The sequence below is a fragment of the Leptosomus discolor genome, chromosome 21 (genome assembly GCF_034619465.1).
Source record: "Leptosomus discolor isolate bLepDis1 chromosome 21, bLepDis1.hap2, whole genome shotgun sequence".
Classification (NCBI taxonomy): Eukaryota; Metazoa; Chordata; class Aves; order Leptosomiformes; family Leptosomidae; genus Leptosomus; species Leptosomus discolor.
Genome location: NC_141411.1, coordinates 2,819,601 through 2,833,992, shown reverse-complemented (window position 1 = coordinate 2,833,992; position 14,392 = coordinate 2,819,601). Strand labels below are relative to the sequence as shown.

Sequence of the window (14,392 nt, the reverse complement as noted above, 5' to 3'; positions counted from 1 at the left end):
TGCACCACAGTCAGCTCTTCCAGACATGAGGAACCTGATTCCCCTGGTGACACGTGGCTCATCTTTTGCTCTGACACAGCAGCGGTGCCTCAGAGAAGAGGATGTCCCCAAGGACCCCTGGAGATCCCCAGCAGGGGAAATTTGGGTCAGGGTGCTGCCAGCCTCAAAGAGCAGGAGCTGTGGGGCTGGGGGGCTGTCCCGTGCATCGTCCAGCCCTCTCAGCCTGCTCTCTCCCCTTCCCCGCAGGGCTCTGCCATCCCTCGCAGCACAAGGTAAAATGAACAAGATGAAAAACTTCAAGCGGAGGTTTTCGCTCTCGGTTCCTCGGACGGAGACCATCGAGGAGTCGCTGACAGAGTTCACGGAGCAGTTCAACCAGCTCAACAACCGAAAGAATGAAGGTAAGGAGCCCCCGGGCCCCTACCGTGGTGCTGGGGCTGGTCGGGAGCATCTGGGGTCAGCACTGCCAACAAGCATCTCCACTCCAGCCCCCCCAACCCCCCCGGCCTTTCTCTGGGTGTGTTGAGTTGTGGAAAGTTACTGCCCCTTTGTCTGAGGTGCTTTCCCCGTCTATCCAGCAGGATTATTAACACCTTGTCATTAAGTCTGATTTGAAGAGAGATTTATAATTGCATGAGGAAAGGCTTATAGGAGGGAAAGGTATTTGCACAAAACAGAGAGGAATGACACATCCGTGGTTGCGGTAGAGAGTGGGAAAGCGTGGGATCTCCTTCTGCCTGCCCAAAAGTGGCAGTGGTGTTCGAGCCCTCTCCAGGGCCACAGGCTGCCACTTGCACCAAGCCAAAGGGGCTGCTCTTTCTGTTCGGGGCAGCACCTGGGGGCTCGCCGAACCATCCTGGACCCACAACCTTCTCCGGGGGTGCAGTTTTCAAGGTCCCAGGGAGCAGGGAGGTTTAGGGTTAACACCGCCGTGAGCAGAACGGGGCACATCCCTTCTGCAAACAGAGCAGCCGGCTGACTGCAGGCTGGGGCAGGCTCTGCTGTCTCTGGCTCTGGGCATATCAAGGGAGAGGCAATGCTCAAGGCATAAACGGGGAGCAGATCACGCCAAGGCGGCCGTGCATGGACAAGCAGGCAGAGCTGCTGACAGGCAGGCCTTTGGAAACCTGATAAAGTTAGACTTGATTCATCCAGGGGTAAATTCGCTGCTGCGGGTGCAAGGCTGAAGCGCTCCTGGCCATCACGTCATGCGTTTGCTGCTGCCTCCTACCAAAACAACTCTCTTCGCCACAGGCCAGCCCGTTCCTGTGTCGGTGCCCTCGGCTCCGCTCAGGTCACGTTCCAGCTCTTTTTTTCCCCTCGCCCTGCAGCCACAATTGCTAGAAACTTTTGCTGCAAGCAGGGGCTGAGGCCGTGATGTAATTGCCTGGCACTCGCCTCTGCCCCAGCAGGGAGGGATCGTCTCTCTGCCAGCTAACCTGCTTGAAAGAAGAGATGCAGTAACCTAATTTAGAGCTGGCTTTCCTCACTCCTGCAGCTCCTCTCGCTCTTCTTATTCCTCCAGACACCCAGGCTGCCCTGAACAGCATCCCTTCACGGCCTCCTTCCCTGCTCCCCCCCTGCACACACCTCCCCTCGCACCCTAGCAAGCAGCGAGGGCTATAATTAGACTTGAGCCCTTAATTAGATGTGCAGAAGCTGTGGGGATAAAATGGTGCAAGGCTAAGAAAGTCCTGGGCACTGACAGCTGCTCCTGCTGTTGCCTTCCTTGGGGGACCTCTGCTCTGGGATGTCTGAGCCTGGGCTCGTTATCTCCGCTGTGCAAACCAAGGCTTTGTCGGAGAAGCGATTTCCCTGTTCTTCTGCTTTAATGAAGCATCAGTCACGGTTCCTCCTTTGCCCTTGAATGGCAAACCAGTGCACAGAGCATTTGCCTGTCCTTCCCACCCCAGCTTTTGGTCTCGCTCCTGAGGTAGCCAGGAAAGAATAAGAACAAAGTCAGAGCAGACTGAGCCTGGGCTCAGGACCAAGGATGTTCCTGACCCCGTGCGTAGAGGCTGGACCAGTGGCGACATGGTATGATCAGGAGGTCCTCCTGCCTGGACCCAGGAATGCATCAGGGGCTCAGGGCCTGCCAGCACCACCCCGTGGGGTTCGGCTCCCCACATGTTGCCCCAGTGGCAGCCCCACCAGCCCGTACATCCCTCCCCGTGTGTATGCCGCCCGTCCTGGCTCCTGGCCCCCTGCCACAGCTTTCCCTCCCCGGTGCCCCCTGCTCCCCGGCGCACGGTTCCCAGTTCGCGCCTGAGCCCTCTCCCACAGGCAAAAACGCGCTGCCCCCACCATACCCACCACCCCGAGCCTGCTCCCTCCTGCCCGAGATCTCTTGATTAAGTTTCTCTTGGGGATTGTAAACAGCCCCGAGAAGTCACCTCCACGGTGCCCTTAATCTCCAGCTCCCGCAGGCGGCTGCGGCTGTTGTTTATGAAGAGCCCTGACAACCACATTTGTCTGAGGCATCTCTTGGGCCGTTTAATAAACCCCTCCTGGCTGGGAGCTCTTTGCCCACAGCTCTGTGCCAGGAGGACTTGGCAGGGGCTCAGCAGGGGGAAGGTGGTGGCATCAGCGCAGAGGGGCAGGAGCCTCAGCACCCTGGGGTGAGGAGGCGTTCGGGGATGGGGCAGGAGTGTGATGCTTCAGACGTGTAGGGGGACAGGATCGTTTTGGTGGTGCTGGAAGGGATGAGAAGGGGGTTTATGTGCAAGTTGCTCTTTTGCAGGGTTTGGGGGGGGGGGTTTGGACCTCGTGGGAGCTGCCTGGTCTGGAGAGGGCTCTGACTTTAGGGAAGCAGCAGCTCTCTGGTCTCCTCCGTTTTACAGATGCAGAAATCAAGGCACAAAGAGGCAAAATGGCTTTGCTACGGTTGTGCAGAAAGCTGGCAGCAGAGCTGAGACTAGAGCCATGGCAGCCACTCTTGTGCTGCTTCCCCACGAAAGAGGGAAAAGCTTTGCTTCAGGTTTCACCGCCCTTGCTGGGGATCTCTGATCGCGCCCCTGGGGCTGTCTCTGCCACAGGCAGGCTGGTCTGCAGTGATCTTTTCTCTCCTGGTGAGCAGCTGACCCGTGACAGTTCAGGCATCTGTGATCACTGGCTCCAGAAAAGGGTGCTAATCATAGCAGGGATCAGCACATCATTTCTCCTTTCATCACCTCACACAGCTCCTCAGGGAATTGCTTGCAGTTTCTATTTTCCCCCCCAGCATCAGAAATCACAGGTTATCAGCATTCACAGGTCATGGCAGTCTGCAAATCCTACACTTCGGTGGCTGTGAGTGCCTCTGCCTGTCCTTGGGCAAGGAGGGTGATGCAGAGGCCAGAAGACCTTCTCATGAGGCGCTCCAAGAGCATCTACAGAGCTGCTCTGACTCTGGAAACAGGACAAGGCAAAGCCTTCTTATGGGTACAAACCTGCCCTGTCTGTCGATGGTGCGGTGGGAAATCCCTGGCTCTGTCCTCTCCATCCCGTAATTCTCATGACCTCACCCACAGAGGCTGATAAAACGAGGCCTGAGAGAAGCAGAGCTGGCAAATGGAAAAGCAAACAGCTTTCCAGCCTGGACACATCCCGTCACAGGCAATGTCACCTTGGCGGAGTCTGGCAATGCAGAGAGGGAAAGGGGGTGCCTGTGCTCAGAGCCTAATTTATTTGCAGCCTGCCTCGGGGCGTTCAATGCCCCTCCACCCTGCCATGCATCCCTCCCCTGGGCAGCACAGCCTTTCCTGGGCCGTGGCGGCTGCTCAGGTGCAGAGGCAGAGGTGGAAGAAAGCCCCTGGGTTAAGCAGAGCCCAGGCTGGGCTCTGTGCGATTCCTGATGTCCTCAACAAAGCCCAGCACCGTCTCCACATCCTTGGAGATGATGAACCTTCTCCACGGCTGCTCCAGCCTCACATTAAGGCTGAAGGCAGGGAGGGTCCTTCCTTTCCTCCTGGGCTTCCCCAGCCACACGTTCCTCTCCATACTCCAGATTTGCGGAGTTACCAGGTCTTGGTGTCTCCCGTTTGATAAGAGCTGGTGGCGTTCAGCCACAGCTGACACCTATGCCAAGGCTTTGCCCCAAAACAGCTACGACGTCGTCTGTCCTCCAGGGCCAAATAAGGTCTCAGCATTCAGGCTGCAAAGCTTGTGTAACTCCCAGTTTGCAACGGCATAAATCAGATCTGGCCTTTGGAGTGCGAGGCTACAGAGAAGTGATGGTGAGGGGGAGGAAGGAGGATGAATAATCCAAGGTCTGAGTGCAGCCCTGCCTCTGTGAGTGTAACAGAGCTTTGAGAGGAGACTTCACACTTAGCAAAGTAATTAAAAGTTATAAGTCAGGCAAGCAGTGAAGGGTTCTGGCCCCTTTCCTCGGGAGATCAAAGCTTGTTTTGGCAGAGGCAGTGTTTAAATATATTTATAAAAAAAGGCGGGAGGCTCGTCAAAGGCAGCCGCTGTGTCTGCGGTCTCACTTTAATTTGCTTTGATATCCCATGCAGCCTCATTATTTGCAGAGTGTCAGGGCTCACCATAATCCACATGAAATGCCGAGCAGAATCGAACAGGCCCTCACGTTTACATGCCCACAGCTTCACGTCTCCTCCCGCAAGCACCCAGCAAGGTTCCCCGAGCCCAGGGGCAACCCCAGCCCTGCGAGAGCATCTCTGCGGGACGGGGGATCTCTGGGTGCTGTGGGCACCTCACGACGACACAGGATGGACTGAGCTGGCACATCCCACCTGCCCTCTCTGGCCCCAGGGCAGCCAAACCACCTTTCCCCTCATCTCTGCAAGCCTTCGGTGTATTTTCACGTGCCTTTCCCATCCTGTGGTAGTTCACATCTTCTGCGTATCCCGTTCCCCTTTGCTAGTATCTGCAGGTTGTCATTTTACCTCTGGCTTTCCATCTGGTGCTCTTGTAGGTGAGGAAGGATTGGCACAGATCTGCCTGGTGGGTTGCTGGTTCAGAGAGACAATGCTGCTGGTTTGCACCCTTCAGGGCAGGCTGCATCTTTTACCAAGACTTTGGGCTCGTTTACGTGTGGGAACCAGCACAAATTCACCCAAACTATCAATTAAAGAGGATTAGTTGGACTCCATTCAGTCAGATTTTAAATGGACTTTGGGGTTTTTATTCAGGTAATTTGCTGAGGAAGTAAGTTAAAAATATTTTATCCAGTTTAATTGATCCACGTTAACTTCATACCTGTGGTTAATTCAGGGTACGCTCCCTAACTGTTCCTGCACAGACAGATGGCCAGAAAGGGACAGAGACCAGAGTCCCGCAGCCGTCCTGGGAGAAGGGGTGACTCTGTGCCTTGTTCTTCCCTGTCTGCCCAAAACCTCGTGGCCCTGTTTTAGATGCTCCCAAGCCCGGTGGTGTGGGCTGAACCCGTCCCTTAGGCGCAGGCTGTCTGTCGAGGACACGCTGTGTCCCTTAACTCACAGGTCCCCCGGTCCCCCAGTGACCATGGCACGAAACCGCATCTTTTCCCAGGTCACTTGCCTGCCACCTCTCATCCTTCAGATGAGCAAACTGCAGCCAGGTCCCAGCCCTGCTCGGCACCCCGTGAAAGCCAGCCCTCCCTCTCTACTCTTCAGCAATGAGATCATCGCTGGCTGCCCGAGCGCGTTGGGCTCGGTGCGCTGAAATCGGCGTTAGGCATGGCAGGGATTGTCTCTGCGCAGCTCAGGGAGAGGGCTTGGCGAGGAGCAGGGCTCAGCAGCTCAGCCTGGGACATCGCAGGTCCTCCCTGCGGAGTTTCCCTGCTGCAGTGTTCCTCCTTGCTCTAGGGGAATGACTGGCTGCATGGAGGATGCTTTGTGGCACCCTGGAGGCTTTGCTAACACGGAGCGTAGCTGCAACGTTTAGAAGCGAAGGGAGAGAACTGTGTGGCCACTGGGAAGGGGATGAAACGGTCCTCCCTGCTTGGCCCCACACCTTTTCGGAGGGAGATGCATCCCTCCCTTGGGAAGGTGGTTCTCCTCCCTCCCAGCACACCCAGTTAGCCCTGCCTCCTCCCTCCCAACACACCCAGTTAGCGCTGCCTCCCTCTGAACAGCCCCTTGGGAACAGCATCCATGTGAACTGGGGGAGTCCGCTTTGCTGGGGTCCAGGCGACCTGCATTGACCTGGTCCGTGTTTTGCTGTGCTGCTGTCTGGGTCTATGTGTGACAGAATATTCCTGCCAACCCGCTGCTAATTACAGAGTGAGGAGGTTTAAGTGCAAGTCTCAAAGTGGAGACCAGAGGGAGCTCAATAGCTTATTTTGTTCTGATGCCTTGCTCCTTTCAGGGTTTCTTGGGCTCAGTGAGGCTTCACACCTGGAGTCCCAAGAGGAGAGTTATATTTCTGAGCTGCTTTGGTTTTCGAGAGGGCTTTTGTGCTTCTCGGGACTGTGTGTCTGGCTAAGTGCAGCAGGTTGGGGCAGGAAAGCCTGGAGTGTTTTGTTTTGCAATAAGTGACCCTGCAGCCTTTAATCCCAAACACCTTCTGAGAAACAGTCACATCCTTGGAGGAAAGTACCCTGCTGTCGGTTAGTTTTGATGGTTCCTGAGGCAGATTAGGTACATGGGCTTGTAAGCAAACCAGAGGCAGGGCTCTCTGTTCTGCTTCTGTACAGACCTAGCCCAGAGGGATCCAGAGCCACGGTCAGGCACTTAGGTGTTCCTAAACTGCAAATCGTGTTTTGTCTAATGCAACGTTCGTGAAGATAAGGCTGGGAAGTTAAGATGAATACTAACCTGTGCAAAACCCAGTGGTGCTGCTGCAGAGGGGGGAGCTGCCCGGCAATGCTGCCTGGCAGGTCAAGCACTGGACTGGGACATGGGAGATCTGGGCGTGAAGCAGCTCCCCTCTCTGCATCCCCCGCTCCCCCGTCTGTCGAAAGAGACCTTCATTACAGGGGGCTGTATGAGGGCACTTTGGGGGTCCTGCTGAGCAGAGGTGATGCACCAGGAGTCTGGAGCAAAAAGCAGGTGTTCCCTCTGCCTCCTGGATGTAGAGAAGGAAGGAGACTTTCCCACATCCCCAGAGCATCTCTGGACCTCCCTGCCCTGCTCTCACTCTCTTGTCTCCAAAACGAGTGCCTTCTGCTACCACTCCAGCAGCTCACTCTCCTTTCTCTTTGTCCTCAGACCTGGCACAAGGACACCTGCAGCTGGGACACCTGGGCAGGGACTTCCGAGCAGACACCAGCCCCATCTCCCCCTCCGAGGTGGAAGGCCAGTCCCCAATGGCCGTGCGCTACCGCAACAACAACCAGCGCCGCTTCTCCATGGAGGCAAGTGCTGCTGCAGGCTGGGGCGGGCGGAAGGGACGTGGCAAGTTCTGGTTGTCACCTACCTGCTGGCTGGAAGAGCCGGTGGTTGATTCTTGAGGACCTGGCAGCCTCGGACACGAGCCCTGATGTCCCCTTGGGTGCGCTCAAGGTGGCTCCCATGACAGAGCCCAGTGCGCGTCCGCAGGCACACGCACGGACGTACACCTTCCCTTTTCCTTTGACTGAGGGTCCCACAGATGCTGCACCCATTGCTTCGGCATTAATACCAGCTCTGGTTAGAGAGCACTTCCCCTCGAATGTCTCTGTACAGTCCCCCTTTCATCAGATGCGTTCACCACCCGCTCTTCTGGCCCTCTCCGCAGGATGTCAGCAAGCGTCTCTCCCTGCCCATGGACATCCGCCTGCCCCCCGAGTTCTTGCAGAAGCTGCAGATGGAGAGCCCGGAGTTCCCCAAGCCCCTCAGCAGGATGTCCCGACGGGCTTCCCTCGTAAGTCTCACCGTGCAGAGCGAGCAGTACCCGGCACAGCATCTCGCTTCATGCATACGAGTCCAGCCAGCAGATGCATGTGCTGATTGGGAGACCTTATAGCAGCCTTCTAGGACCTAAAGGGGCTGGCCAGAAAGCTGGAGAGGGACTTTTTACAAGGGCATGTAGTGACAAGACAAGGGGTAATGGCTTTAAACTGAAAGAGGGGAGATTTAGATTAGATATTATGAAGATCTTCACTGTGAGGGTGGTGAGGCAGTGGCACAGGTTGCCCAGAGAAGTTGTGGATGCCCCATCCCTGAAGTGCTCAAGGCCAGGTTGGATGGGGCTGGGAGCAGCCTGGTCTGGTGGAAGGTGTCCCTGCCGATGGCAGGGGGTTGGAACTGGAGGATCTTTAAGGTCCCAACCCAAACCGTTCTGTGATTGTACGATTTCCACCCACCCTGCTGCGGAAGCTCCGTTGTACCCCCTGGGTGTCACTGGGATGTGCACACACACACCTCCCTGCCCGTGCAGATCTGCACACTCCTGGCAGCACGCGTTCCCCCCACCATGCCCACGTGCGCCTCTTCCCCCGTGTCACTCCTACACATGCACATCTGCGTGCTGCTGTGCAAATCGCCGGGCCTGCACATTCCTTCGCTCACCGTGCACGTACCTGACTTTCCTCTTGGCCTGGCTCCTTCCAGATGGGAGGAGGTGGAAAAGCCTCCTGTGGTTTAGCAAGTGCTGGAGCCTCTGCTACTTGAAATGCAGATGCTGATAAATAATGAATTAGCCTTTGCATTAGTGTTGGCATTTCAGTTTCTTTGCTGCAGAGCATCAGCATATGTAGGAGCAAAAACCCGGTGCCCTGTTTACAAATCTGCAAGCATGTATCCTGCTGCCCGGGAGTGCTCGGGGCTGTACAGAGACACCAGCGAGGTCTCAGCGGGTGTCTTCGGATCCGGCAGTGCCTTTTCAGGGGGAGGGAGGAGAAAAGGAGAGCTTGCATTTACCTGGTTGTTCTGTCTGATCAATAAAATAGACACAGCCAGAGCAATGTGCCATTAATATTCATGGTCCCCTCCGTGAATAAGGCATGATCTTCCAAAACTCACAGTGTGGCTCGGTGCGGCGGGGGGGGGGGGGATATTCAGCACCTCAGATTGCAGCAGCCACTTAATTTCCCTGCTCATCAGTTCCCAGGGTACGCAGAGGGTTTGGGGAAGCCAAAGCGGAGTAAAAAGCACTGTGTTCCCTCCCCTGGGGTTTACCAGTCCAGGTCCAGCCTGGGTGAGCCCGAAAGCAGCTTCCCCGCTGCGTGTGGCAGCGTGTGAGAGCTTGGTGGTCTGGTCAGTGCCCGTTGCAAGGAAAAAACCTTCCCCTGGGGCAGATCTGGTGAGCAGGGAGGACTGCAAGAGCACCCCAGACCTGGGCACAGCGCGGGGGGGCTCCTTCAGTGCCTCCCCCAGGGAACCCTATCCCTGCACAGCCCGTGGTTTTGCCTGCTGATTGACAGCTGTCCATCCAGCTCCATCTGCTGATGGCGAGCGGCATGGCATGAGCTCTTGGCTCAGGGGTTGGGGCTCCTTTAGCTGAGCTGGAGTCGGAGCTGGCTGCTGGCCTGGGACTACACCGGCATAACCGTATTTTGTGGGAGAATGACACAGAAAACTGTGATTTCGGGGTTCTGCTAGGAGTGACACCTAAATCCTTGCAGGGGCTGCCCTTCTTTCACTGGGTGCACAAGAGCAGGTCTCAGCAGTATGTTAGAAGTTACTGTTCTGAGTGGGAAAATGTCCCTTTCACGCTGGATTTGAGCAGCACACAGAGAAATGGATGGAGTCACAGTAAAGACCAGGGCGTAGGAAAGCCCTCAAGTGAAGGCTGGGCATCAGCCCTAGGATCCCACGGGGCTTCTCTGACAAAAAAAGGCATCAGCTCTTTGCAAATCACAGCTCCTGTTTGACTCGGCCACTGCTGGGGTGGTGTCAGGGTGGTGGGGGCGAGGAGGAGGGAACTGCAGGGGTGGCAGCGGGAAGGGGCAGTCGTGAGGCTGTGGCCGCCCTGGGTACGGGGTGCAGGTGCCCTCCATTTCTCTTCAGCAGCCGGTCGGTTGTGGAGGTTTTCGGATGGGTTGCCTGGCCGCCTGCACGGCTTCTCCAGGAAAATAATGGACTTTATGTACTTCCATGAGCTGAGCTTCTGCATGCAAATACCTGCCTTGATCTGCCCCCAAAGCTGTTACTGTCCAGTGAACTTGACCTTCCCCCCGGAGGTGAAGCCATCCCTGGATGAGATCCCTCCCAGTGATGTTTTCCTTTCTCTCTTACAGTCAGATATTGGGTTTGGGAAGCTGGAAACCTATGTTAAACTGGACAAACTGGGAGAGGTGAGTAGACTATGAAACCCCTGTAAGGATTTAAATTAAGTTAGAAGGGCAGCTTGAAGTGCAAAGGGCGGACTGTAGCCAAATTTCTTCAATATCTAGCGGTTTTCAGACCAAGTCTTTCTGTGGACTTCAGACTTGGCCCTGCAGCTTCAAATGATCCTTCCTCCGAATGTTACGGAGCGTGTCAGTGTTGTGCCACCCCGGTAAACGCTCTGCGTGGCTTGTATTTTCTCTCTCCCCACCCAGGGCACTTATGCCACTGTCTTCAAGGGACGCAGCAAGCTGACCGAAAACCTCGTTGCCCTGAAGGAAATCCGCCTGGAGCACGAGGAAGGGGCACCTTGCACGGCCATACGGGAAGGTGAGGGCAGGAGGGGCTTTTCCCCGTCGCAGCCCCTCGGAGTTGGGACGGGTGGTGCAGGGGGACGCGTGTGCCCGCGGTCACGCAGAGGTGCTGCCGCCCCAGCCTGCCGTGTCCTCTCCTTGCAGTGTCGCTGCTGAAGAACCTGAAACACGCCAACATCGTGACCCTGCACGACATCATCCACACGGAGCGCTCCCTCACCCTCGTCTTCGAGTACCTGGTGGGTCTGGGGGGGCTTTCTGTGGGAACAGGGAGGGGACAGCTGCCTTTCTGCGGGTAGGGCGATGGTGGCCGAGGGAAGGAGAGGCTGAGGTGTGCTTCCCGTTGCAGGACAACGACCTCAAGCAGTACCTCGATAACTGTGGGAACCTGATGAGCGTGCACAACGTGAAGGTAAGATGGTCCTGCCTCGGACCCTGTACCCCATCTCTCCTGCATGCGGGGAGCTCACCCTGAGCGCGGTCCAGGGTGTTGCAGGGCTGGGTCAGGCTGGGTACCCCTCCTCTCTTCAGTTCAGCCTTTGACCTGCTCTGATGCTCCACCAGCTTTTCTCAAGTCACGGCCACCCTAAATAAAATTATTGCCCGTGCAGACTTTGCTCAGCCCCTTTTCTGGGTTGCTGATGATGGGCCTGAACGCTTGTCTGCAGTGCGGCGCACCCCAGGCCAGCTTCGAGGGCTTTCCTGGCCATGAGTTTGAGAGCCCTTGAGACAGGCTCATTTTCGGCGCCCATGGCCCAGGGCTAAATGCCAACCCCTTCTCCTCCCCACAGATCTTCATGTTCCAGCTGCTGCGTGGTCTGGCTTACTGTCACGGGAGAAAGATCCTGCACCGAGACCTCAAACCCCAGAACCTGCTCATCAACGAGAGGGGAGAGCTCAAGCTGGCTGACTTCGGTAGGTGGACCTCTCTGGGGAAGAGGCAGCGTCGCAAGAAGGTGCAGCTCCTTGACGCCCATCCCTTTCGTCCTCAGGACTAGCCAGAGCCAAGTCCGTCCCTACGAAGACGTATTCCAATGAAGTGGTCACACTGTGGTACCGGCCCCCCGACGTCCTGCTGGGATCTACCGAATATTCCACACCCATCGATATGTGGTGAGCCACAGCTCCAACCCAAGCTTCCTGGGGTCTCCGAGATGGTGGGTCAGACATTTCCAACCATCTGCCGGTGCAGCACTGTACGTGCTCACAGTGTTGGTTACACCAGAGGGTGGTGGGCTCTCGCAGAGACCATGCTGGTTTTCATGTCCCCTAGGACTTGGGGTCTTTGGAGCACACTGTCCATGTCATGGGGGGGAATGGTTACCTGTAGCAAAAGAGGGACACAGCTCCTGGAGCTCATTCACCTCTCCAGGAACCTCGACCCTGTCCAAGGGGTGGGGGGGTGTCCGCAAGGCTTCTCCCTCACTAATCCCAGAGCCTCTGCTGCTGCTCTAGGGGTGTTGGGTGCATCCACTACGAGATGGTCACCGGACGGCCCATGTTCCCCGGCTCCACAGTGAAAGAAGAGCTTCATCTGATCTTCAGGTTGCTGGGTGAGTGTTCTGCTGTCTCCCAAATCCCCACGCGAGGGCAGTGGCTGACTGCGGGAGCGGTGACAAAGCGCAGCCTGGGGAGCCTGGAGGGAGCCCGCTGGCAAAGCCACGCGTGCAGTGGCGTGGGCAGGCGTGGGCTGGCGTGGGCAGAGGCTGCCCGCAGCCCCCCGCCGGGCTTGGGATGCTCAGGAGAGTCCCAGCCTGCCGGGGAAATTCGTGCCCTCTCTGCTGGGCAGGACACTGGCACTCGCATGCGTGAGGCTCTTCTCCCCGCACCGAGTGAGCGTGACAGGTTTCCCTCTCTCCCCCTCCCAGGGACCCCAACAGAAGACACTTGGCCTGGAATAACATCCAACGAGGAATTTAAGGCTTACAATTTCACGAAGTACCGAGCGCAGCCGCTAATAAATCACGCCCCAAGGTACCTCCTTGAGCAGGGACGCATAAGGCACGGTGGGCTTGCGTTGCTTGTCAGCAGGAGGCTGGGGAGACCAGTTTCACTGGCAGCTTCTGAATGCAGCTGTGCACTGGAGGTCCCAGCTGCTCCTTGTCCCTTGCATTGACAATTGCAACATCTCCTGGGTGCAATGATGCTCCTTTTTTTTTTTTATTTCGTCCTTCTCTCAGGCTGGACCCAGAAGGCATTGACTTGCTGATGAACCTCCTTCTGGTGAGTGCTAGAGCAGCGCGGGTGGGTGGCAAAGGGATTTGCTGAGGTGAAGGTACTCTGGCTGCCCCCGCACTGATTTTGGAGCCAGGCAGGAGGGGTGCTGTGACTGCCCAATAAGCCGTAGCCCTACAGCTATGGCGGTGTAGATGCTATTCCAAACCACCTCCCATTCAGGGCGGTGAACCATCCTTCACCCTGTGTCCTCTCACTTGCATGAGAGGACTCAAACCTGATGATCCAGAAGGTACAACGTGGCCGGTGCGCTCCTGTAGTCACACGGTGTGTGCTGTCCCTTGTGCACATGCCAGTGACACTGGGGACTGCCTGCACACCCCCACGGTGTGCGCAGTGTTTGGACACACTGTCACCCACGGAGCATATGAAATTGCTCGGGCACTTACACGTGCATGGGTGCACAAACGTGCCCACACCCCGTACGGGGCCTCTGTGCCCACCTCGCGCGTGCAGACCCTGTGTAATTGCCTTTCTCTGGGGCTTTGTGCAGTACGAAGCCAAAGGGCGGATTTCGGCGGAGGCAGCCCTGCGGCACCCTTACTTCAAGAGCCTGGGAGAGCGGGTGCACCTCCTGCCTGACAGTAAGTGCACGCTGCCCTCTGCGCCTGGGGGATGTGGAGCAAAGAGCTTCTGTGCAGCCCGAGGGGGGTGGTTTGCAGCCAGGTCTCTTGTCTTCGCTCGCTCAGAGGTGCTCTTGCAGCAGGGTGGGGTGGGAGCTTGGTGGCTGCGAGAGCAAGAAGCAGTTGTGGTAGGGCAATGTAGAGCAGGAGCGTGAGAGAAAAGCTCTGGTGAGGTGCTGTGCTGCACTTGGGCACTGCCGTCCCTCCTGGCTCCGGGTTTGCAGACCACTGCCGGCTCAGCCAGCAGCACTGAGCCCTCTCTCTCTGCCCCCCTCTGCCTAGACGTCTCCATCTTCTCCCTGAAGGAGATCCAGCTTCAAAAGGACCCTGGCTACCGAGGCTCAGCCTTTCAGCAGTCAGGTAGGACTGGGGAAAATCACACCAACCTCTCCCAGATGGTGCCACGGACTGTGCTGGCGCTGGGGTTACTCCCAGTGGGTCCCCCATAGGAAAAAGCCAAACCTGATCCCTGCTTTAGTCCACAAATTACCCCTGGGGCATCCTTGCTTGTCACCCACCGTGGTGCCAAAGATACATCTAGGTGTCCTGAAGCACAGCTCCCTCCTCCCTGAATGCCGTGGGCTCACAACCTCCTAACCCAGAGCACTGCAGGGCTCAGCTTCTCTGCAAAGCGCCGCTCATCGTCTGACCTCCCTGACCCATCCCTCTCTCTCTCTTCCTCAGCCCGAGGGAAGAACAGGAGGCAGAGTATATTTTAAACTTGGATCTCATGTTCCCCTTGTCACCATGGAGATTGAAGCACGGAGAACGGAGACGGCAACACGCTCCCACCTGACCCACCGCGGAATTACTGGCTCGAGCAGGACGGTGCTGAAGCGCCCTTGGCCGCAGGCTCTCCCCTGCCCGTCCCCACAACCGCAGCCCCCGGCAGCTGCTGTTGATGGACCTGTGGCCTTTCTCCCCTCTTGTTTTCATGATGCCCCCATCAGACGTGAGCTGCCACCCTCTGTGCAGGTGCTCGAGTGAGGAGCTTCCCTGGACATTGCCCAGGATCGTGTGCTGCCCCAGGGAGCCGCTTGCTGCCCTCAGG

The 14,392-nt window shown here is 57.0% G+C and overlaps 1 protein-coding gene across 2 annotated transcripts; it reads left to right on the top strand.

Annotated features, from left to right (window-relative positions):
- Positions 1-277: 277 nt before the first annotated feature.
- On the top strand, positions 278-14,060 carry CDK18 (cyclin dependent kinase 18). Of its 2 annotated transcripts, none has more exons than XM_009958439.2 (15): positions 278-401; positions 7,143-7,276; positions 7,639-7,764; positions 10,082-10,138; positions 10,385-10,499; positions 10,628-10,722; positions 10,833-10,895; positions 11,275-11,398; positions 11,476-11,596; positions 11,939-12,036; positions 12,352-12,457; positions 12,664-12,706; positions 13,212-13,302; positions 13,624-13,701; positions 14,026-14,060. In XM_009958439.2, the coding sequence occupies exons 1-15, from the start codon at positions 278-280 to the stop codon at positions 14,058-14,060; spliced, it is 1,410 nt and encodes a 469-aa protein (XP_009956741.1). The 2 variants fall into 2 exon arrangements, with proteins under 2 accessions (XP_009956741.1, XP_086332849.1); XM_086476723.1 differs by having other exon boundaries at positions 7,131-7,276.
- The last annotated feature ends 332 nt before the right edge of the window (positions 14,061-14,392 follow it).